Raw genomic sequence first — 25,596 nt, forward strand, 5'->3', positions numbered from 1 at the left:
GGCTTCTCCCAATGACAACAGTGGGTCCCGTATCAAGCTGCAACACGATCATGACGAAACACAGCTCCCCTCTCACACAGGGGACGGCGATGTTGCAATGTTGAAATCTACAAAAAGTGACCCAGAAAAACTGCCTTTAAAAGCTGCGTTTAAAAAACAAAAAACTCTAGTCGCCTTTCCCCCCCCCCCAAACCTATTCTGAAAAACTCTCCCTACAAGGCAAGTTAATTTGTGTGGCACATTTCAACAACAGGGTAACAAAGGGTGTTACATAAAATAAGAAAGGCACATGGGGAATAAAGAATAGATAAGAAATAAGAGCTTGAAAGTGTAAGAAATGAGTGACTATTTCATGCAGGCTGATGAAAGGCAGATAGGACAGCCTTCAGCGTTGATTTAAAAGAACTAAGAGTTGCAGCAGACCTGCTTTTCTAAGCTTGTTCCCGAATAAAAAGCAAACATCAGCAGCCAGTAAGTCAATAAGGAAATGTTAACAACATATTAGTGATGAGGGCACATCGCTTCCAATTTAGATGGAGGTTGAATGCACCGCCACGCTGCAAGCCCTTTATTTGTTTGTTTATTTCTCTGTTGTGCATCATTCACACCCACACTCTTTTCATGCACTTTAATATAAAAATGTGCATTTCCGGGGGGTAAAATCAACAACAACAACAATCCATCTTCTAATTGTTAATCTGCAATGTTATTATCTTTCATTGAATATCTAATTGAGTGTTGTTTAAATTGTGCCACATCTATCAACACATTAGTGATGTGGGCACATGGCTGAGTGAATGGATTTGAATAGAGCATGCAAGCATTTTATTTGTGTATTTATTACTGCTTTGAGCACACAGGCATGCAGTTTACACACACGTGCATCATTCACACCCACACTTTTTGGATGCAGGATACTATAATACTTAAAAATAAGAATAATACAATCCACCTGCGAACTATCCATGTTAATCTGCATTGTTATTGTCTTTAATTAGATATCTAAATTTGCTCATACAAGATTGTGTTAAATATATCAACACATTAGTGATGAGGGCATCGCTTACACTTTAGCTGTGAACCACCACAATTTAAGCATTTTATTAGGTTGTATTTGAGCACACAGTCATGCAGCTTTTTCTATTTTTTTGCAGCTTTTCTTGACAAAATAATCCCCCCCCTGCGAATTATCCATGTTAATCTGCTTTATTACACTTGTCTTTAATTAAATATCTAATTGAGTGTTGCTTGCATCCTGTTACATTTGTATAAACGCAGAGCTCTGTTTTGAATCTCCTGAGGGGATCTTTACTCCATGTGTTTACCTACTGCTGTAGAGAGTGAGGCCTGGTCTGGGTACCCCCCGGAGTCCCCCCACACCCCTGCTCGGAGTGCGGGGTCATGCAGGGGTGAGGCTCCCGGTACCTCAGAAGGTTATTCAGGAGTCACGCCGCACTGTGGCATTCACAGCGGTGAACTGCGCAGCGGCCAGACGCTCCGTCAACGCCGGGTCCACCGCCGCTGCTGCCGCTGACCACTCAGCGGAACCCCCTCAATCCGGGGCTGCCGCGCTAATGGGGGGGACCGGTGCGCCCCCCGGCTCCACCGTCCTTGTAACAGCGACCCATAAAAGAGCACAGGAGGATGCTAACCAAGATGAATGGGCTTTTTTTCTCTCGGCTCATTCTACACTAATCAGAGCTTTTCATTTGTTATGGCCGCGCGCCAGCCCCTCCACCGCAGCCTCCATTAGGGCCACGATAACGTATAAATTCATTAAAGTCAAAGAGGGGGACATTAAAATGGTCATTTGTCACATCTCTCTTTGTGTGTCCCTAATGGTGGCACATGGTTCAAGGCATTGAGATGATTTTGGTAGGGGGCTTTCTCCCCCTCCTTACTCCTCAGAGCATTAGGAGAGGAACGTGGGAACTGGGGAAGACATGTGTTTTTTGCTATTTTTTATTAATATCACAAATTCAACTTTTAGCTGTTTGTTGTTCACTTTTCTTTAAGTCTTTCTGAAAATACATGCACGCCACCAGAGATCTTTCATGTCCAAAACTACAGTGTAACCCTGCACTTATTTTAAGCCCCTCAATTATTGATTTTTTTGCATTTAATAGTTATTTTCATTTATTTTCCTAGTTACAGCAAATTTTTTATTTTCGTTGCTTTCCAAATCCATCCATCAACTTCAGAGCCCCCACCCTCCAACACACACACACACACACACACACACACACACACACACACACACACACACACACACACACACACACACACACACACACACACACACACACACACACACACACACACACACACACACACACACCAACTCACAGTCAATGAAGCAACCCTTTGCTCTAATCCCTTTGTATTCACAGGACCATTCCCACCAAACAATGTCCCAAAGTCTAATCCTAAACCAAGCTCGACAAACCTGGGCCACCTGCTTACAAGTCACAGTGCAGCCAAAAATGCCAAACACAAACTAAGTCACATCGGAACCCCACTGACGGCTGCAGAACGCAAGCAATAATGCATGAGTTGAAACACACGTGCATCCAACACCTAAAACATGTTTTGTTTTTTTCTCTCTCTTTTCTTCTTCTCTCTGTTTTTGGCCCTCGTCCTCTTATTTCTCTGCGTCCGTCCCTCTCTGGCTTCAGGACGGAGGTCTCTGGCTGCGTCGTCATGGGAGATGGCTCTCTCCATCTGCCTCTACTGTCATTAGCTCATCTCCATCACGCTTTATCAGAGGGAACCCTACGCCTCGCCTCACCCTCACCCTCCCTCCTGGACCCTCTTCACCATTCTGACAACCCCTGCCCCCCTGCTCCATACATAAGTCTGAGATGATAAGTGTTCTCCCTCTTTGTGTCGGCCCGGGATAAGACAATGCCACACAGCACTACAGAACATCATCCATCTCATAGGTCATCAATCTGGGACACAAAAGATGAAATGTAGCTCGAACTCCCTTTCGCTAAAAGGGGGTTTCTCTTTGCTCAGAAGGAGCTCGTCCTCCACCTCCTTTTCACAAACAACGGATTTTTCTCTGTTGTGGCCACATGGGACGAAGAGAGTTCAAACTATTTTAAGCATTTCTTAACGACACAATACAATATTAATGATGCCAATAATTGCAGCAACACCAATAATGATGTTTCCAGACATCATTTCAACATCTACAGTGAGAAATCTACTCGTATGTCTTTGTCTTTTCGTTGTGCAAGCCTAATTGCACACAGTCTGTCAACCACCAAGTAGCCTTTTTAAATTTGAATTTATTTGGTTGTAACTAAAAGCCCTGTGTCACATCAGGTACCCTTTGTTTCTCCTGATCTCTCCCTAATTGGGTTTACATTGTCTGATCAATGGTGTGGGGCTTCTAGCCTTTGTTCATTGTCTGTGATGGCATTGTCTTGGTTTGGGTTCTCCATTTCATTTACGTATTTTACTGTAACAACCTATTTATAACAAGATAACTGAGGTTAACATTTTGTCATCGAGGCCAAGAACCAAATATTTAGACACAGAACTTGATCAGTTTTCTCAATTATAAGATAGAAATTGTAGATGTGGTGATGGCTAACATGCATGGCACTTTTATGACGGTGTGTCCATCAATCAGTTAAGTCATTATACAATTGTTATTCATTACCTCCAGCAAGGAGGTTGTGTTTTCACCCCTGCCCATTTGTTTGTTGGTTGGTTTATCTATTAGTATAGTAATGTTACACAAAAACAACTAGGGGCTGTTCTACGAAGCAGGATTTGCGGTTATAAGGGTAACTTCAGGTTTAATTCAGAGGTTTTAGATCTACGAAGCTCGTTCACTTCTTATCAGTGTGAATCACCATGGTAACTTATGCTGAATGGCTAACCTGCTCTGGAGTAAGTTGGGGATAGATCAACCAGTATAAAAGCACTGCCCATTAACCAATCAATTCCTTTGAAACATGAAACAACTGTTCTTAGTGGAGCTAGGTGTGTGGATTGTTCGAAAGACCAGAGGAGTTAAAAGAACCAAATACATTTTGGTGCCGATCGGGGTCAGATCATGATCTATTTTTGCCCTTTTTTTAACATCGTTAACGTCGATTTTCAAAGGTTTCACTCTTTTCCCCGGGAATAATTCATCGATCTTGATGGAGAAAATAATTTAGGAAACTAAACCCTAACCCTGTTTGTTTGTTTGTTTGTAAGCAGGATCACACAAAATCAACTGAACTGATTTCCCTGAACCTTGGTGGAAGGATGTGGAATGGATCCAGACAAGCAGGTGGATCCAGGAATTCTTTTGTCTCTTTCTTTAACATTTAAAGATAGATCGTTGGCTATGGCAGGTATATGCGCTCTCCAAGTGCCCACAGTTTATTTGGCTGTATAGACAATAACTGTTGGATTGAAGAGGCAGGATTAGTGTGGACTGTTACTTGGTTCTAGAGTATGATAAGAGGTGTCAATCAAAGAATAAAAGTAATAGTCCAAAAATGCTGTGACAATTTCTATGTATTATTTCAAAATCATCGTGTTATGATGATATATATCATGATCATGTCAAGTCTATTATTACCCAAGGATTTCAATTTCAGGGTGTGATGCTCATGAATGGTCTGGCTGGTATTCAGATTACAAGAATATTAACAGATCTTTAACATGGACATCATGTGTCAGATAAACGAGATGATTCTTTTTTTTGTAGCAGCTTCAACAGCAACAGAAACATGACCAAAGCCCCTAAATCAATTTCACGCAAATGTCTGGTTAAACCAATCTGCCATCATATCGGGTCAACCTGTTAATCTGCTGTCCGTGCCTGTGTCCAAACGGGCTTTACACACAATCAATATGATGAGCCCTGATCTGTTCACAGACAGAAGACATCATCCATGCCATTACCACAGCACTCCAATCAGAGATGCTTGCATTATCATTACCATCAGGACACACATCTTATATTTTTCAGCTCTGTGGAGACTGTTTGACACTTTGACTTTGAGGCAAAGCAACCTCTGACTCCACAAAGGTGCACAGTCACACTGTCATGCTGGGAATGAAGAGAATAGCATGCACCGCGCTGACCAGTGACTCATGAAATCAGATTGCTTACATTAGTTGATTGGGTTTTATGTTACAGGTGGATTGCAGACTTCTGGCAGATGGTTGACCCCTGTTAGTCTTTGCCATGCTTTAATAAGTTAAAACAGACTGGGGGCTTGTTCTTTTAGAAGAGAGCTAAACCAATCCAGCAGGGAATCAACTGGACCACCTCAGGTTAATCTCTCCACGACCTGAAATGTCCATGAAGGATTAGACCCAGTGTACACCTGCTACTGACTTTTAGCACATAATGTCACCACTGTTAGGGTTAGGTTTAGGCCCCACGAATGACCTGTGCGTGTGTACTTTTTTTTGTTTCCTCTTTTGGACCTAATCCAGCATAAATACCAAACTAGTAGACATCATGGGGTCCAAAGCCTGGTCGTGACAAGACAAAGTATAATTTCTGAGGTCCTGGTTAAGGGTCACAGATTAAGTTTTGGTTAGGCTGTCCACAATGAATGGAGTCAATGCAAAGTAAATCCTAATGAGCTGTAGCAGCGAAAACCTGTGTGTGTGTGTGTGTGTGGAAGCGCATGTCTTTCTATAGTTATGAGGTATAATTTTGGTTTAATACTATCATTGTGAGGACATTTTGACGTTGTGAGGACATTTTGGCAGCATGGTCCTCACAAATGCAAAGGGTTGTTTAAGGGTTTTAGGGTTAGAATTAGGTTAGGGTTTGAATTAGTTTAGGGTTAGAATACGGTTAGGGTCAGGCATTTAGTTGTGATGATTAAGGTTAGGGTAAGGGGCTACGGAATGAATTATGTTATTGAGTGTCCTCACAACTATTGAGAGACAAGTGTGTGTGTGTGTGTGTGTTCCTGTACTTATATCTTTGTGAGGCCCATGTTATGCATGGACCCTACAGAGTGAGGACATGTTTGGAGGGTTAGGGAGAGAAAGCCTTTAAGTACAAGTTAAGAACACCCAACAAGAATTTAAACTTCAAAGTAAGAACTCATTGTCGTCACCACTCACTTTCAACAGAGGGGAACTCAACAGCAAACTCTCTGACCATTTTGCAGACTGCGGTACTATCACGCCACCTTGCGGTCTGGTGGAGCAGCACCGGCAGTAGAGTGTGCAGTTCAGCTTCACCCACGTTGGTCCCTCGGCGGCACCCGTAGATTTTGGTAAAAGTCAGACGTGTATCTTCCCGTCAGGCGGAAGTCGAGATGCAAAACAAGTGAATCATGAACACACGCATGATCCGTCGCTCGGTGGAAACTTGTCACAGCGGGACTATTCACTAATGAATTTAAACGAGGATGTCGTCCGCCTACATGTTACACTTGGAGGAGCAACAGCAGAGTCCAGAGATGGACGGTGAGACCGGTCTCATGTCCATCGACCAGGGAGGAGAGTGGGGTAAGAGACGGTTTACTACACTGACCACAGGACACATACAGGAAGTCCAGTATAACTAATGCAGCTGTGTTTTATTATTATTATCAATTATGTTTTTTAATTTACATTTGTCTCAATGCTGCTGCTTACACAACCACTTAAGCCTGAGCTGGAGGTAGGGAGTGTGTTTCCATCATATGCTACAAGTCAGTTAGCATTAGCTAGCTAGTGATGTTATGATGTAACATGGTGTAACATGTAAATAGTAACGTCTCAGCTGGGGGACACCTGCATGTTCCCACCGTGTTTACTCTTTGCTGCTAAATATGAATTATTGAATATGTTCAGGAAGAAGCTGAAACTTCAAACGATGAAACAAAAACAGTAACTTTTGGTCTTGCTATCCTTGCTCTTTAATTTGTATGTTTCCTCAAGTTTCTTTCTTTTGTTGTTGTATCACTACTTTTGTGTGTTATTGTCTATTTTTGGACTATTTATACCATACAAGTTTGTATTGGTTAATGACAGAGTTGGAGATACAATGACAAAGCTCCTAGAGTACATATCACACAATGATGATTTGGTTTCCACTTTATGTTTCACAACTTTTAACTCCTTACTCTTCTATTGGAAACCTGAGATCAGAGAATCATGTTGTTTAAAAATCCCACAATTCAGGATTAAAACAAATGTGAGATTAATGGTTTTAGGATAGCAGGATGAGAGGCTCCGTTTAAAAAGGGGTTAAACACTGTCCTTAATAGACAGACAGGCATTTTTATATTTTATATTTTTTGTTGTTTTATTTTATTGTTTTAACGTAGTTTTTTCACATGTTCTGTTTTATTACATTGCTGAGTATAATCCGGTTGTCATATGGTCATTTGCAATAATATTTTATTTTGTGAAGCACCTTGTGACTCTGGTTTTTGACAGGCACTATAGAAATAAAGTTTAATATAATCATTGTTATTATTACATAGTTACATGTAAGGCTCCAACTAACGATCAATAGCTTTTTCTTGTAACTCCACGTTTTCTCTTAGTGTCCAAAGTCATAATTTGTCTCTTGATTAAACTCTGACTCATGTATGTCCTATGTGTCGTCACCCCACAGACATAAGCCTGTTCGATGAGCTTGACAACCTGGAAGATGCAGTCGACCTGCTTGAGGCCTTGCAGAACCCTGGCTATGTGAGTAACACTTCCTCTCAGTATGCAAACTTTTATCATGGAATGTGGTCTCGCATGAAATGTGGCCTCTCATGAAATGTGGCCAACAGGAAATGTGCTAGTTAACACCACGTTGCAGTGTGAATGTCAGACAATTTCCGTTGGCAGTAACAGGAGTTTTATTGACTGCTTCTTAAACACTTGACCGTCAACTCACTTAAAGATGAACTAAGTAATACAATTTCTATTGCTTACACTATTAATTAATAAGATGCTTACTTCTGTTTCACATTTGCATGCTGATACGATTCACTGGTTAAGAATTTTGTGTTTGGTTTCTCAGGCCAACGTGGGTCCCGATCTGGACTTTGATATTGATATACCTCTGTGGAATGAAGTGGACACAAGCAGCATCTACACAGGTACAGCGACACATGTTGAAACATGTGTTAATCATGGATGTCACATTTAATTTTGCAAAACCAGGAGTCGGGGCAGAAGTAAGGGTTAGGTTGATTATAATGATTTTCAATAGTCACCCCCACCAGTCCTAATATTGTGTGATGGTGTAGTGGTACTATAAGTCTTTCAAAACGATGGTATATTATGCTTTTGTTTGCACGGCTAAATTATTTTTGAAATACAAAGACAGAAGGGGCCTGTACTTCGAAATATGGTCAACATATCCAGGATACCTTTTCCTGATTTGACTTCACTGCACCTAACGTCGTCTCTACTGATATCCTCTATTACAAAACATAGTCTTAAACATGAATAAAGTTCTCAATATGATTTGGGAAGAAATCCTGATACCTGCAGCGAAAGACAAAAGTCATGTTTAGCAACATGTAATATAAGCAATATGATCACTTAAGTCAAATAGAAAAACACAACAAATGATTTGCATTTGTTAAAGTCAGGTTTAGGATAAACTGTCAATAATTAAACATTTTATTAAGTTTCCTAATTTGTGAGTTTTGATTCTTTGTCTGATAGTAAATTTTTTTTTTAGAATATGTGATGCAGATGAAAAATGATGCAATGTCTGACTGTTTTATGCAAGAAGCAAACTGGCTTTGAAATGTTACCTCACTTAGCACAAATCCTGCCTTGTAGTACAAACCCTGGTGTAGCTCATTCATTAGGTGTAACTCCTCTGGAAACAATGGCTTATGCTGATTTAGAGAGGGAAATATGTAGGCTGTTTATTTTAAGGTAAGATAAGATTAACTTTATTGAATTACGGCAGCCATAGTCTGTGGACAAAGTTATGTGAGATATATACATCATCAAGGTTTTTACATGAGGTGTAATATTTCACATTATATAGATGAATAATATTGACTTAATGTGTGTGAATAATCAGTGATGGTTAACACACATCCCGTACTCATAACCCTTCATATATGACACGTCATCTGTGTGTGTGTGTTTGCCGTTGTGTATCCAGATGGTGAGGTGAGTGTGGACTCTCTGTCACCTGCCCACACTCTGAGCTCTGTCCCCTCTCCTGGCTCTGTGGAGGCTCTGTCCCCGTACTCCCTACAAGTAAGCGTCACTGTCCTCAACTCTTTGTCCTCCTGAGAGTTCGGGATTTGACTTTCACATCCAATGCAAATTTTTACCTTTGTTAGTGCTCTTTATTTTGTTAATATTTAAATATATGTCCATGTTGGGGCATGGATAGGACAAATGAAATCCTCATCCAGATGGTGTTTGAACATTGACAGCTGCTCTACACACATACACACACGCACACAAGTATTAATAAAAGCCTTAAACACCTTGTCAAACTAATAATTTGCTGTCGATCTGAGCTGTGTCCTGCCCCCTCATTAGATAAAAGGCGCTGACAACTTCAGCGACATTAGCATAATTTAGCAGGCAGATGTTTTCACAATGTGTCAGAACAAGGACATGGGTTACATCTCTTTCTGACCCCAACACAGTCTGCACACGTATGTCTGCTCACTGAATCACCCTGTCTGGATCCAAGGACACGTTTGTCTCCTGGAGTCTTTGGATATTAACAAGGACACTTCATCAGCCATATCTGATCAGATGTCTCTACATGTATTAGATAAGAGTATGACTGGTTTAGTAAGGATTATGTGTATTTCAGATGCATTTTCAGTGTCACTATAACCAGTGCTTCCCCCTTTAGCACATTGCTGGTATTTAGACACAGGATCTAAGTCTCTCTGCCTCCCTGTCCAGGATGAGGCCCTGTCGCTACAGTCGCAACACTCTCCTGTTTCAGTCTGCTCAGAGTCCAGTGGATTTTATGAAATCCCTACCCCAGCCAAGACAGCTCCAAAGAGGACCAGCCAGACCCCACGAGGTGAGGCAGTCCTTGCATCTGCTTATTTGCTCTTTTAGCCGTCATCTACATTTGAACTCTTTGTCCTAAACCAGCCACGATTTGTGTTTGTAGAATTCTGAGATTGGTAAAGGAAACAGAGGTAAATGTAATGTCTCATTAGAAAATGAGCAGGACTACAGGAAACACCCTGTAATGAATGCAAACTTCTTCAGCCTTTCCTTGTACTTACATAAATTCACTTTTCTTATCTCACTCCTGCCAATCCCCCCACACACACACACCAGCCAAAGCAGCTCAGTCCATCAAGAGGCCGATTAAGATCGAACCAAAAGTTTCCATCCAGCCGAGGCCGCTGATCACAGCTGTGCCACTCGCTCAGGCAGGAGCTTCCCTGCAGGCCAAGACGATCATCATCCAGCCCCTGCAGACCACTGTGCTGCCTGTGGTCAAACCAGTTCCAATCAACATCCAGCCAGCGCCCCCTCCAGGTCAGAGGTCTCACTGCAACACATTGAAACACATTAAGAAATATTTGCTCAGATATATGGATCTCTGGACATATTAGCAAATTACATGATGATGTTCTTTACCATAAGTATATTTTGTAACTTGTATGATTTAGTATTAATAATGGTTATTGTTTGTGATGTATTTGTCATTTTCTCTGAAACAACCATTTACTTTGTTGTGCCTTGGCCAGCAGAGGGTGCTCTAACCTAATATTTTTCTCACTGGTCAGCTTCATACCATAGTACTCTATGGTCAAATTGTATTTAGATGTTAAATGTTTGCTTTTTTAATCCAAAATATGTCTAAATTTGGAATGTTTTTGAGAAAGAATCCATCATTGATATATTCATATTATCAAGAAAATGTTTTATAATCCACAGGTAAACCAGAGACTACTTATCAGCTGGTGTGTGTATTTGCATTTAAGTCATTATCAGTCTTGCCTGGTTTACCAATCTGGTCCTCTGTGTGTTACATCAACAGCACCCAGGCCAATATAAATACTTATCTCATTGCTTGGGACCCAAGTGGGTGGAGTATCTGACCTCATGACATGAATTTGAACTTGGCTCTTCTGTCTGCCTGGTAATGGCCAAGATGGCAGATGGCTAAGGCCAAGTCATCCAAGTTTAGGACCCCAGATGGAAGTGAAGTCAGGCCTGCTCAGTGTAACGGGTTTCATTGGTTTACGATCCTCTTGCAGCTGATGATTGAGATCACTACTTCAGGGAGATGAAGCATTCAAAGAAATCAGAGATGTTAACAGATGAGTTCATATTTTATAGAGTCTGACCTCGGTAGTTGTGTGTTTCCGGGGGAACAAACAGGCTGACTGGTTTTCCCAAAGCTTTTAATTTCTTTTGACTTTCCGCCTCTTGAATTCTTCTTACAGAGCTTGAGCACAAGACATAACGCTGGCACCACTCACATTCATTAGCAGGCCTGGGCAATACTTCTGCACTATTAGCACTGACAGACTCGCTTAGCGTTAGAGGTGAAGCTTGCTGAGTCCATTCTGAGGAATGGTTCCTGGCACAGTCTCACTGGGAGGTATCCGCTAAATAGCGGGAGGCTCCTACACCAACAGCACATTTAGTAACACAGACAATATTGTTTTTTCTTGTTGAGGTTTGCGTTAGTTTCTGTCAGGCCTCGTTGTTTTAAAAAAATGTGGGCACATGTGCATGTTTATGTGCGTTCATGCACATAAAACTCCCGACAGCTCTCAGTAAGGAATGTGGAAGTTAAGGACCACAGGTCAAGATGGTAAACATCCTCTCCATCTGTACTTTAAACTCAGAAAGTGTCTTTAAAGGGGTCAACATAGGTAATCAGATGTGATGGGAGTTCAAGGAGCTGAAAGTGCCATCTGCAGCTGGAGGCTCCTCAAACACCACACTGATAGATTTCACAGCTTTTATAAAATATTAGCATTAATGTTTATGTTATTGTAAGATATGTGGGGTAAGAACATACACACAAACACATAATCACAGTCAGGGTTAATCAGTGTTAATCATAGAGTAGATATATGATTATAGTATAGCTAGGTAAGCTAACCCCATGTAATTTAAGTGTCTATGTGTTATGCCTCTCTCAGGTCGTCCTATCGTGCTGTCTCAGCCAAGCCAAGTGCTACACATCCAGACACCACAGGCCGTCACAAGCAATGTGGTCACCATGCCAACGCTCAGCCAGGACAGGCCTGTCTCCGTCACACTCCGAACCTCTTCCTCAGATGATGATGTGAGTCAGTTATGTTTTCCTGTCTACTAGTCGAGGACTAGATATTAACAGCAAGCGTGTTCCCATCCACCTGTTTCTGAGGAAAAAAACAGACCCGAGACGGATCATGACATGTGTAACTCTTAATCTTTGCATTAAAGCAGTGGATGGAAACACAGTAATTTGCATTTTCTGTATTCATGAGAAGTAATTTAATTTTGTATGTTTATACCTTAAAATCTTCAGGCCAATTATTTTACATTGACCATTTAGAACCAGCATGGCCTTTAGTGTACTTGTGTTTCTATGGTTACGTAATGTCAGGTCATTTCCTGTGACATCAAGACAGTAGGATTAAAAACTGGTTGATACAGTGTTAAGTTAAGAGGCATCATGGACACCTGACTGTCCAAACAAACTGGGGACCACAGTGTTTTACATGGATGTCAAACAGTGTCTGTGTGTTTCAATACAGCAGCGATAGTTCTGCTCTCAGGGGAAGAGTTTCTCAATGTCCTTCTCTTCTGAAGATCAAACTGCATCTTCGCAGGAATAATGTGCACTTTCAGCACTGGTGTTTATGCGTGTGTGGACATGCAAGGACTTGCTTGTGTGCACTTCCATGTAGCTGCATGCTTATAAGATTACGTGTATATGTTTGGCTCCACACTGTGAACCTAAAGATAGATAAACGGATTAACTGTATTGATAATTAATCGATGGATGTACATGTATGTACTGTTATGTTGTGAGGCCAAACTTAATGTTGAAATTAATGATTTTCACTCAATAATTGAAAGATACTTCATCGGAAATGTAAGAAAAAACAATAGTATGTTCTATTGTGTCGTTCTAAGTTTTAAACATCCAAAGTATTACTTTTGAGAGTAGATTGAAGTTTATTTTATTTCTCATTATGGACTCTAGTCGAGAGGCATCTACATGTCAGATCATTCATTAAAACTAATGAGTTCAGTCTTTGCCTTAACGAATATGCTTTTTATCAGAGTATATCATGAATACAACAGACAATACATGGAGCCACAAAACAATCTGTGGATGATCATACCTGAGGGGTTTCATTGGAAACATAGACATGTGATGTAATTGTAGTTCAGACAGTTTCACTGAAGGACAAGACTCTGTGTGGGTGACAGAGATCCGTCTGTGTGTTGCATTCAGGGGTGACGTCAGGACAGCTGCAGTGCACAGAACACACACACACACACACACACACACACACACACACACACACACACACACACACACACACACACACACACACACACACACACACACACTAACCATCATTAGTTCTCCTCTTCACACACTCCTTTTTCATAGCTCTGCAAAATGACACAGAGCTTTGAGGGAAACTTGTAAGGTACTATTAAGTGCAGCAGGGACTGCCCCAGAGATTTAAAAGTTAAAAAAGAAAACTATATTATAGTTTGTTGTGTTTATAGTTAAAACACAAGTTTTAACTATAAACTAAGCTATTCTTGAGAGACCACAAGGTCTCTCAAGAATAGCTCCCCATCTTTTGTCCGTGCTGTTTTATTTTGAGTGGGAGAGTCATATTCTTTCAAAGGACTGAGGCTGTTGTTTTTGTTCAGATTTTCTGCAAAATCTCTTCGCCCAGTCCGAGCTGTCAGCCTCCGTTGTGCAAACCGGGAGATGCCGTGACTTTCAGCAACTTCAGTGTTGTTTCAGGCTTTGGTCTCCAGCGCAACAGTTCCTGATGGCTTGCTCTTGTCTGACCTTTAGAGAGTTGAGAAACATGTTCTCACTCCGTCTTCTGTTTGTCTTGTTTTATTTTTGTGAGCAGGACTTCCACATTCACACCGTATTTACTTTTGCTGTCCAGCTCACACTGGTGTGGGAGAGAAGTTGCACAAATGCACCATTGGACTTAAAGTAGGTTGATGAAATGTCTCTTAAATTGTGGTGACACTGGGATGACCGCAGAAAATAGGTCTAATTTTCAGCTATTATCATCTTTCATGAATGATCACTGTGTGGCCCTGATTCATTCCTCATTTACACGAGAAACATAAATCATAACCTAAGGTCAGAATGCTCTGTTTTACCAGGCTGCTTCATTTGTTTTGACATTAACAATGTTTTCCATCAAGGGTTTTTTAAATGAGAAACTCAACTAAAGTTTTACAAGTGGTTATTGTTTTATGAATGGTTATGTTGACCACCCTAATAAAGAGTAGCGAGGAACTTGTTCAATTATCGTTTGGCACAATGGAGTCTGGAGAATAACTTTTCATGCCAGACATGAACAGAAATGTCATGGAATTCCAAACCCCAGAAGCCAACACAAATTTGCCTCTCAGTCAATTGTAAAGCCAACCACGTCAATAAAGTTTACAATAGGTGATTAAAATGGGATGGGCTGTACACAATAATTGAGAGGGGGATTTTTTTTTAGCCTTTATTGCTTTTTAATAAAAAAAACTGTGAACGTCAAAAGTTACTTATCAGCATTTCAGCATCTATTGTTACTATGCAGTTGTTGAAATGGACAGAAGTTATTTCCGTGGCCCATTGACAAGCTCTTGAGCCATAACCCCGCTGCGTGAGTGTATGCTGGTGCTCGGACTTGATGCAGCTGGGTTCACTTTATAGCAAGTTGACTTGGTGGGCCAGGGCGGTGTGCAAAATGCATGTTAAAGATGGCATGCCTGTGCCAGGTGTTGCTACATGTAGTACTATCTACAGTGTGTGTGGTTGTTCATGTTCTTTACGGTACTGTATTATCGGCCTCTTGTTAGCCTATGTAAGCCCGGGTGTTAAACGGCTGCTAACGATTACATGCTGCAGGCAGGTGTTGTGCCGGGCGAAGCATTTTGCGGCAGCTGTAAACAGCCATCAGGGATCGGGTCACTGTAATGTAATGGGCTCCTGCACAGGAAGGATTGAGCTCTGACCGAAAAACAGCCCAGCCTGGAATTGCAGGCCTCAACAAATCCTCCCATTTGTAGGACGGGGAGGATTTACAGGAGGGGACACCAGGAAAGCCCGCTGTGATTCTGGATACAAAGTGGCCTCCTACATTTAACCCAGATGTCGACGCTTGTTAAGTTTTCAAGGTTTCAAATTGATGCGATTGGTTGAGTTAAAGTAAAACGAATCACCTTGATACGTTTCCTCGACAGCAAAATGACACCGATCCAACAGGTTTCATCCGAGAAGTCCATTTAACAAGATGGCATTTTGTTTTCCCCATATTGATTTTATAGAGTAACCATATGTCGTGTTGAAAATCTGTTGAATATTTTAGCTGAGTGGATTTCCAGCTCATGTTTTTGTCACCACATCTGTCTGCGCTTGTTTTTAATGTATAAAACCTGCTTCCATAATAAGCAGCAGGAAAACTACTGTAAACATGTCCGAGAAGCCCTTGTTGCTTCATAACACAGAGTCAGATACTAAACTTTTCAGTAAGTTGAATGTTTATTGATAATTAAAGGCAGGTAGACAATCCATTCTTACTGTTGCTAATGCAGAATTTTGTTTTTTACATCCCACTCAAAAATGTGTCCAGAATGTAAAAACAGTCCCAAGTCTGGTAAGTGGGAAAAACTTGCTTTTTCCCCCTCATACACATAAATAAGTGATTTAACTTTTATTCAGTCAAGTGTCTTAGCTCTTTGAGAGAATTTAATACCACAGGTTGACAGTTATTTCACCTGTGGAGGGCGTGCCACAGTTGTAGTTGTTTTATGACCTACAGTAAAATCAGGTGACATTTTCACCCCAACTTGTTAAATGGCGCCCCTCCCGTTAGGGTAGGTTAATGGTTCATCTCACACTTCCTCCTGCAGTAACCCCTTTGGATGCTGGATGTAAATGATAGAAAGACCCTAACCAGCAGCGTGACAGTCGGGCATGTGCAGATCTGTTGCGGTTTTCCTATTAACTCTTGCTTGTGGTTGAGCAGAAATTCTTCATTAGTTTCAGCAACACCCTGCTAATAAATCCTACATTACTAAGAACAACGCCCCAAGACTGTAACTGACTGATCAGCCTCCCAACAGCTGTCTGCAGCTGGCCGCTCCGCAGGTCCACACTAGCAGCTGGTGGCATGTGGCCTGCTCACAGGGACCATGGCAATTTTCCTTGTTTATTTTCCCAATGACACTTAAAATAGACTTTGAACCAGTGTTAGCCTCATGTCCATTCATGGACTTCATTGAGAGGTGCCACTTTTTTCGCCCCTTGCCCCACATTTCCCTCATCGGCCTCATTGTGGCGACACAAGGTTCCCCCATGGTCTCCGCTCCCCCTGGTAACCGCTTACTTGCAGCTTTCCCAGGCTCAAGCTAGTGGCACGGCTCCCAGATCCGTGCTGGGAGACAGACGGGTTTCTCAGGAGACGGAGCACAAATACTAGGATCCAAATAACTTAATCACCAGTGGGGCTATTAGACCCGGGCTCTTAGAAGCTTACCCCTGGGAGGGTGTTTGGGGAAGGGGAAGGGCAGTAGAGGGGTAGCTATAGGGACTTGATGAACAATGGAGGTTTTCGGGTGATCACGGATATTGGTCCTGTTCATTTGTGATAGGTCATGTCAAGATATGGGCTGTTTCTGGTTAGCATAATGCAGGGCTGTGGTTTCAGGTCACTGCTCACTGACCTCAAGTAGGAATAAATCCCACTACTCCTTCCTACGGAAAATTTTAAACTGCTCTCATGTATTTATTTTCTCATTAGTTTGATTCTTTTTACATTTTTATTGTGTCTTTTTAAAGTTTATCCAGTGTTGATCTGAAATGGACAAATCCAGAGAATTTAAACCGTAAAATGCTGAATATCTGATCTATTTATTTGCAGATGAACTAAAGCATGTAAGACAAATTACAGCAATTAAGGTGGTTGGACTTTTTTTTTTTACATCAAGACCTGCAGCGTACATAGTTCCTCAGTGTTTATGTGTCTCTGATGTGAACCCATTCCTCAAACTGTGACGCACTCCGTAAACACGTCCTTCTTCACGTATAGAACAGAGGTATTGAAAGAGGCCTCTTGACCTCTCACAGGATGTGGGCATAAATATTGTTTTAGCAGAAGCTTGATCACATGCTCTCACAGGTTTCTTTTAGAGCAGCGTTAAAGCCCTGATTTGTTGCAGAGGTGTCGTTAACATCACGACACGTCTTAAACATGTCTATTTATTAATCTGTCACTAAAGTAAACTGGAGCTTTAGCAGCCCGAGGGTTCTCCCGGTGAGAAAAACAAAGTAGGTCCTATAGGTTAGACGTCAGGCTCCCCTTCGTTTCTTCCGTTTACTTTTGACTGACTTTTTATAGGATGTTTCTCTTCTTCTTCTTCTCTGCCAGTGACCCATTTTCAGACTTCTCGTCTGCTTTCACATCTTGTTTTAAGAAGTCGGACAGTCTTGTTCAGGGTATCACATCCTGAATAAGAGTGAGTGGGAGCTGGTGCAAAAACAGAAAAGATGTTAGTGTAGAAGCAGCTGTAAATAGAAATAAGTATGCATAACATACTTATCTAAGAATGCCTATTCTCTGTTGTAAATTTGTGCTTGCTGGTTTCTTCCTATTTATTTTCTAGAGAATCATTTAGATGTTTTCACAGTGACACTGAATGAAAAGCCGTTTTAAACCAAATAGCCTGTAGAGCATAAATAAACTTGATGTCATGATTAGCCTATGATGTACAGCTCAACAGGTGGCTCAGGCAATTCACCGCTTTCCCCAAAATAATCGCCCCTTTCCTGTTTGGATAGGCATCGAGTGGATCAAGGGTGAAATGGATGTCGTGACATGAAATGTTATTCTTGTGTCTTTGTGTCTGTGTCTCACCTCAGTCAAAGTTGTCCCAGAGACAGCAGCGCATGATAAAGAATCGCGAGTCAGCATCCCTGTCTCGGAAGAAAAAGAAAGAGTACCTGCTCACGCTGGAGGGCCGCCTGAAAGTGGCGCTGTCCGAGAACCAGGTGCTCAAGTGTGAGAATGGCAACCTGAAGAGACAGCTGGAAGGCCTGCTGAGTGAGGTAAGAGTTCAGATGCTGCAGCTTTGATGAGGACGCCCGTGCACAGTCGAAATGTGTCAAGACTGAAAATTAACTTTCACACATGCACTTAAGTCTGGACATTTTCCTGAATGTTCCAGAGGGGCTGTATGTGACATAGCAAATTTCTGAGTCAGTTGCTCAGGACGTTTTCCGTAACTTTACCTGCCAGCCCCCTTGTAAACTGTCCGGAAAATGTCTGACAAAGCCCATGTGAGAATACAGCAGGTACATTGCTGGTAAATTCACAGCCAGTGAGTGTGTGTTTTGATGAAGAATACATACACAGTAAGTCAGTAAGAGGTGCCCTACATGCAGAAGAAGCTGAAGAAGTTGTCAATTAAGACATTCATGGGCAGATGTTGTGCTCTGCCCAGTAGAATGTGCAGCCTCCTGCATGCTCAACCACCTTTGCCAACATTTTTCTGTAAAACTTTCCTATTGTGAACACATCTGACAATCTGACATGGTTTCTTCTTTCTCCCGGCAGAACACAGGACTTAAGACAACAGCTCCCAAGAGGAGAGCCGTGTGTCTCATGGTGGTTTTGGTGTTCCTCGTGCTTAATGTTGGACCAATGAGGTGAGCTCATGACAGTGAACGTCTGTATGCTTTTAAGTGCCCTACCCCATAACATGGTTAGTTGTTCAATGGCGTAAATGCAGATACTGTAGTTTGAGGAAGATAACTGGCAGCAGCAACATATTACGAATGCAAAACGTGTAAGTTTACTGAAGGAAAACAATTGGGAAGCCCCATGACTCACTGTGGGAATTACTGCTCTCATGTAAGACTCAAAAATGTTTATTGAAAACAGTACAGCACATTTCCTATTGCAGCAACGTGTTCTTATTTTCCCTCAGAACAGAACCTCTCTTCTGCAGTAACTAACATATCAGCCTAATAATTAAACATGACAAATTCATTCTTTCTTTTTTTCACCAATTCGAAGCAACCGACACTCAAAAGTTAATCCGTGCCATATTGCTTTTTGTGTGCAAGCTCCAGTCTTCTGATGTCTATGTCAGAGTTTATAGATCTTTGTGACTAATGGGTGAATAAGCTTTGAAACAACCTGTTAACTTGGAGGGGACAGTAAACATTTACCACTTAAAAATATGAAGAAAGAGATAATTCAGATTATTAACAAAAGTATAAAACATTTTTATGTGGCAGTTTAATTAATGTCTGCTTGTAATAATAAGTTAAAGTTAAATTAAGTTGTGTAAAAGTACACTGGGGAAAAAGAGCTTTATTACACCCAGTTGAAGGGATTGTGTAATTCCCGAAAAGGCATGCTCCGACAGTCTGCCTCCAAGTTTAAAGACAGATTCTCTGTTCTCATGTTGTAAAAATGTTTGTTCTTTTCCTGGGAATAACTTTCTCCTCAAGGATGCAAGCATCTACTTGTTGGAGTTGATGGCTTTGATAGTCCGTGTGCGCTCTGTGCTGGGAATGTGTTCTTTCAGTTGTTCTCTGGAGCTTAAATATGAAAAAGTTTCTTAAGACCCACAGGAGAGTTTGCTTTTGTGATTTTAACTGTATTCACAGTAGCTAAACTGTGTGTGTGTGTGTGTGTGTGTGTGTGTGTGTGTGTGTGTGCGTGTGCGTGTGTGCGTGCGCTGTACCTGTTCTCTCATCTGTGTGTTTTGTGTTCGGCCTCTCCTTCGGAATGTGAAATATGCCCGCTTTTGAGGTCAGATCCTTTGAAATGAAAATGCCACTCGGTGCAGTAATGTTGTTGAAAGAGACTGTGTATTTTAGCTTGTGTGTGTGCCCCGGCGCGCTTTGGGTTATTCAGTCTAGATCGCAGTTCAGATTCTGCTGCTTGACTAAAAATGGGAAAAACCCCTGCTGTGCACAGGATGTGGCCCACATGGAATTCAGTGGTCATCTCAATCCAGTACCAAGTTTTTGTGATTTTCTGTGTGTTTCCTCCGGCCCGAGTGTGTCCTGATTTCACCTCACCTGTCTCCTCTCCCCTCACCTCACCTGTCTTGTTGTTTCATCAGTTTGTTCCAGGGTGGTCCGGGCTCCAAGCTCCAAGTTGTTTCCATGCAGAACAGCGGCCGACACCTGCTGGGTTTCTCCTCGGAGGCGGAGACGATCGTCGAGGACAGCAGCCTCTCTGGGACGGGCCACAGGTAATGAGCTCAACCCCCACAACACCTTTCACAACACTATGTTCAAGCACCATGTCAGCGGACCAGGATGCACCTGTGCCTGCACTGAGTCTGACTAGTACAGCTCATTACAGCACGTGTAAACACATGGGCCAGCCGATTACCAACTCTGTCCAAACGTCTGCCTTTCGAGCGCTTCCAGGCCCCTGGCTAGTTGGCCAGCAGTTTGTGCTTTGAGTAACAAGGTGGGAAATTGGGGTCAGGCCTTGTTTGAAATCCAGTCCTATATTGCCAGTAACAGTTTATTTTTCTAAAGGGTTATATATTTGTCTTTGTTGAAATACACTAGAGGCCCAGCAGTCTCATTTGTAAATTGCATAAATAACACTCTTGTTTGGTACATTACCTGCACCCCCATGTCCTGAAAGTGATGTTTTGTAAGGTGGTCAGCGTCTGATGTCTGCATGGCGTTGCCAGTCTGTGTTGTGTCAGATCTCTCCGTAGGGTATGTCACATGTTAATGTGAAACATTCATCTGTAGGATCAGGTTCCCTGGCAGCATTAACCCAGCATGGGCAGGAAGGAACAGATTAGCTTTTACAAAAGGGGTGAAAGCACCAAAATGCGGCCTAGAGGAGGATGGTCGGGTGATATATGCAACCTAATCTTTGGGTTCCACTGAACAGGAAGGTGTGTTTTGTAGGAAGGTTAAAATGGGCCCCTCAGTTAGAGTTATGATCAGGTCTTTGTGGTCTGACATTATGTCTCGCGGAACCATTTCCAGGACGTTTAGCGACGGGAATGTGAGGCGTAGCTGACGTTTTTTGGCTCAGAATCGGGGAGGCCCAGAGGGGGGATTACGTCGTGGCAGACGTTTTTCTTAACAAGCCCCCTGCAGGTGGCTACGGGCTGTGGACAGTCTACATCACCACCTCAGGCTGCATAATCATTCACATGCACAAAAGTAACATGTGAGGGGGGGAAAGTCATGCAATGTGCTGCTGATCCACAATATATGTAAACATACCTTATGGTAACAAGGCAGGCTTTTAGGCTGTTACTGTGCATAATCAGATGGGCTAAACCGAGGGTTGGGAACATCCAAATGCTTAAAGCTAAATGGTCCAAAATGTGGCTGTATTTCAGATAAAAGGATTCTGTGTAAAGAGAGGAACACGATAATCTCAGTGAACCACCTGATATCACACGGGACACATTTAAAAGCAGAGGGATGCACCATGTCTGACTGTTTGCACGGCAGTGTGGGCGTCCCTGTCCCCGGTGGTGGGGAGACTAATGATGACCGGTTTTGCTGTATTAAGCACTGAAACTAGTATCTAGTGTTAAATCATTGTAGTTGGTTTAGGTGTTATTAATATTGTGGTATTTGTTTGTACATTTTAAAATGTTGCTCTTATTTTATCTTTGTATATTTAAGTTAATTATACTTTAAAGTGTTAACAGTCATATGTTAAATTTAAACTTCAAATCTACCTTAGTAATAAAAAAAGGTTGCTATTCTCGTCATTTGGTACTTTTTAAAGTGTGTTCTGACACTGTTTACGCACCGGAAAATATATGAAATATATAAAAAAAAATATGGATTTAGCACTGGTATTAAAAAAATCCCAAACAATACACAACCTTAAACATGACTCACTAGGACTGTACATTTCTCTGTAGCATGTTTATGATTACTGTCATCATGATTTACTGCAGCATGTGGACATATCATGTCATGTCTCTGTGCAAGTCAGCGTTTTTATGCATACAATCTGCACATGTCTCATTAATAATCAATAGAGACATAATTGGCCGCACATTGATGCCACGCTGTATTCTCCATCGCACTGCTTTTGCTCCTCGTCAGAAGTGTTTCACCTCTGTCTGAGGGCGTGCGGCCATGCTGGCTCCGGGTTTGCATTCAAAGCATATTCTCAACATGTGGAATATATTTGCACCAGATTGCGATTAGAAATTGTTACACTCATTTCAGAGCATCTGAACAGGACCCTGTACACGTATCACTGTTCTCCTCATTTAACAGCCTCTGTCTGCTCTTTATTCTGTTTCAGCTCTGAAGGTAAGGCCCTGATGTTGGTTAAGGATCCCCTCTATCGCAGACCCCCCCCGCCCTGCCAGCCTCCTCTTAACAGGACCAAGTGCAAAGAGTAAGTTGTAAAATCTTGAATCCTGGCACAAAATCAACCACATCTTATCTGAAATGTAAGAAAACCCCCTGTGTTAACTTTGACTGGCAGGTTGGCCCATGAGCTGAGGGGTTGGGTCCACCGTCATGAAGTGCAGCAAACCAAATCCAGGCGCATGAGTAACGGCAATCACAAACCCACCAGGACCATTCTGGTAAGTCGGAGCAGCGTGATTTGAAAAACAGGAAAACTAATCTAATGATCCAAGCGAACGAAATTTACACAATGTTCAGAGTTGGCATCAAAGCTTAGAAAACCAAACTTCCCTTTTATTTCAAGCCATTGCTTTCAGGGTAAATTGGGTTTTTGGCAAACCAAAACCTCTTTCTCTACCATAGATTCCACCTCTCCCTCGCTATCGCCCGCTCCCACCTTCCCTTTCTCTGCCTCTCATTTCTCTTTATTGGGCTGAGTTTAATCCGACAGCCCTGAGAAAGTAAACACAACACTTGGAGGGGAGCTGTAGGATTAGTGCCCCCTGCTCTTTTTTTCCATCATTTTTTTTCTAATTCTGTCACACTAAGTCCAATCTACCAAGAGCTGCCCACTTAGCATAGACCCATTCGTCATGTGACTATAAACAGAAAGGTAGATGTGTTTACTTCTCACCTGTATTGAGATTTCTTTACACACTTAAAACTTCATTGTATTTAAACATATAAACAAGTAAAAACAAACATATTTTACTTCAGAAAAACTATTTAAACTTACATTTCTGTTCATATTATTATTCTGCATGTGTGACTTAAGAGTTCTGTGATTTAATGTGTTGATCCTCTCATACAATGGTCACTTGTATTGTTTTGAATAGAGTCTGTGTTTATGTGTTACGCAGCGTTGCCAACACTAAATCCTGCTCTTTCTCTAATTGTTACTCAATGTTATTATGGAGCAATTATTTTTAATTCTCTTTCTCTTTGTTCCTAACAGAAAACAGAGAATAAGGAGGCTGCCCAGATTGTGACCGTTCAATACACGGAAACTACTGAGGAAAAGTGAGTAAACACAGAATGTAATGAGTAATGTCAGTTTCGAACAATTAAATAATTTGACCAAAAATTATCTTTTGATTTTTAAAGCTGATTCAAGCATTTTTTTGACAACTAGAGGGCAGAAAATACTGTAAATAACAGAACAAATTCACAGTAACTACTACTTGTGTGGTAAACTAAACACAGTGGTAAAGTCAAATGGTGAGCGGTGGAGTTGCAGACTGGAGTGTTTATCGTCAGCGGGATCTGCCGAAGTAGATGGCCGCATGACTGGAGTTGTGTTTGTGCTTTGTCGATGACGTAAAGCACCTGTAGACATAACAAACCGATGTGTTGCATTGTTTTTTAGTTTTTACATTGTGCCTTGTCGGATGTTTATTTTTTTATTTTGAAGGATTACCTTTGTAAACTGTGTCAGAGGTTTTGGGGTCGGTAAGAACCTTTTCTACTGGACGTCACTCAGTGGCAAAGATCAGCTTTTTTCACCACCTACAGCTTTTGTCCTAGTTGTTACTCTGACGATGAAACATCCAAATATACAAATCACAACAGGAAAAGTCCCTTTCAACAGTTGACGTCTGTGGGGCCACTGGTTTGCCAGAATAGAAATACACAGAAAATCAAAATTTCAAGCCTGGCACAAAACAAAAAATGTTGGTTTCCGTCCTCATTCATCTAATGTTTATAGAAGATTCTTTCTTTCTATAAATTATGTATATTTATATATTTTTGTATTGCTTCTACTCTTTTCTTCTCACGTGTTGATTTACAGTATAGACTGGGTCATCCACTCTTGTTTAAGTTATGAGTTGTACCATTTTTTTTTACTTGATTGTTCTGTTTTTGTTGTCCTTGTTCCAAGCTGTATCTCTATTTAAATGGAGAGTAATGTTAAACCAAAGTCAAATTCCTTCAATGTGTTCACATACTTGGCCAAAAAAGCAGATTCGCACTCTGTATTGGGTTTAAAGGGGCCGACTTGTCAAACTAGTATAAGTGTTGACTTGCTGTGATACAAGTCTGATACAACTGTTAAAAAATGTAATCTGCATGAAAATTGCCAAATATAATAGAGTTTTTTGGCAGAAAACATTGATTATCAGCACTGAATCAGAGACATACTTGTCAGTCTCGGAAGACCCATGTCAAATTTAATGAAGGTTTAAGTGATTTTAGTGTTTTTTGTATTATAATCTTGTTATTCTTCATCTCCCATCAGGAGCCCAGGCAGTGAGCTGCAGGTCTACTACGCCCCTCACCACACCTACAGTGACTTCTTTGACGAGATCAACCGCCGGGGCGACACTTTCTACGTGGTGTCTTTCCGCAGGGTAAGGTTTCAACTTAACTACCGATCTGAGCGGAGAAACTGGCACTGGTCTCTGCAGGAAATTGTGCCAGTGGGGAAATGGATCATGTAAAGTAGAGATTTCAAGGGGAGATTTATACAGCTCAACGCTAATCAAATTTCATTCCATTTTTGTCCGTCACGAGATTTCCTTTTCCCAAACTGACGATAAACAGTCACTAATTAATCACAGCATGAGTAACTTATGAATCATAAATTATACGTAATAGCTCTTCTCCGTCACAGAACAAGTTGATTTCAGAGGAAATTGCAGGGTGGGCGAAGGGATGAAATGCACATGCCCAGGGGTGTAACTAACCCTTTCCAGTCCAGTTTTCTTGGTCCCTTCGTAATCATCAAGAGCGTGTTTTGGATTTTTAGGCGTCGCCCTGTGTCACTGTTAATCTCTTTGGTCTTTATTCATTTGACCACTTTTTCCACATTTGAAACTTGAAGCCCGCCTTTAAGCCTTTTCTTTCTTGATATGATTAATTCCTGGACATAATAGTCAGAAAGGGTTTTTGAGGAGTTTTGGTTTCTTGAATACTTTGTTGAACAATTTCTTCACAAAAACATAAATAATATATATTTATTTTCTTTGAGCTTTCAGCACATTTTAAGTGCAATGCAAACAAAAAGAATACAAATTTGCTGTATTCTTTTTTTCAATTGTTTTTTA

The 25,596-nt window shown here is 41.4% G+C and overlaps 1 protein-coding gene across 1 annotated transcript in view; it reads left to right on the forward strand.

Moving 5' to 3' along the window:
• The first annotated feature begins 6,244 nt into the window (after positions 1-6,244).
• atf6 (activating transcription factor 6) overlaps positions 6,245-25,596 on the forward strand; it is a 32,465-nt gene continuing 13,113 nt past the window's right edge. The window contains exons 1-14 of the mRNA XM_047343250.1: positions 6,245-6,486; positions 7,583-7,659; positions 7,982-8,060; positions 9,089-9,186; positions 9,856-9,979; positions 10,246-10,449; positions 12,072-12,217; positions 18,041-18,226; positions 18,735-18,826; positions 20,257-20,388; positions 22,443-22,538; positions 22,629-22,731; positions 23,508-23,572; positions 24,789-24,900. Coding sequence (XP_047199206.1) covers positions 6,387-6,486; positions 7,583-7,659; positions 7,982-8,060; positions 9,089-9,186; positions 9,856-9,979; positions 10,246-10,449; positions 12,072-12,217; positions 18,041-18,226; positions 18,735-18,826; positions 20,257-20,388; positions 22,443-22,538; positions 22,629-22,731; positions 23,508-23,572; positions 24,789-24,900 — 1,614 coding nt within the window. The 5' untranslated portion in view covers positions 6,245-6,386. The remainder of the gene's footprint in view (positions 6,487-7,582; positions 7,660-7,981; positions 8,061-9,088; positions 9,187-9,855; positions 9,980-10,245; positions 10,450-12,071; positions 12,218-18,040; positions 18,227-18,734; positions 18,827-20,256; positions 20,389-22,442; positions 22,539-22,628; positions 22,732-23,507; positions 23,573-24,788; positions 24,901-25,596) is intronic.

The sequence above is a fragment of the Hippoglossus stenolepis genome, chromosome 14 (assembly GCF_022539355.2).
Source record: "Hippoglossus stenolepis isolate QCI-W04-F060 chromosome 14, HSTE1.2, whole genome shotgun sequence".
Taxonomy (NCBI): domain Eukaryota; kingdom Metazoa; phylum Chordata; class Actinopteri; order Pleuronectiformes; family Pleuronectidae; genus Hippoglossus; species Hippoglossus stenolepis.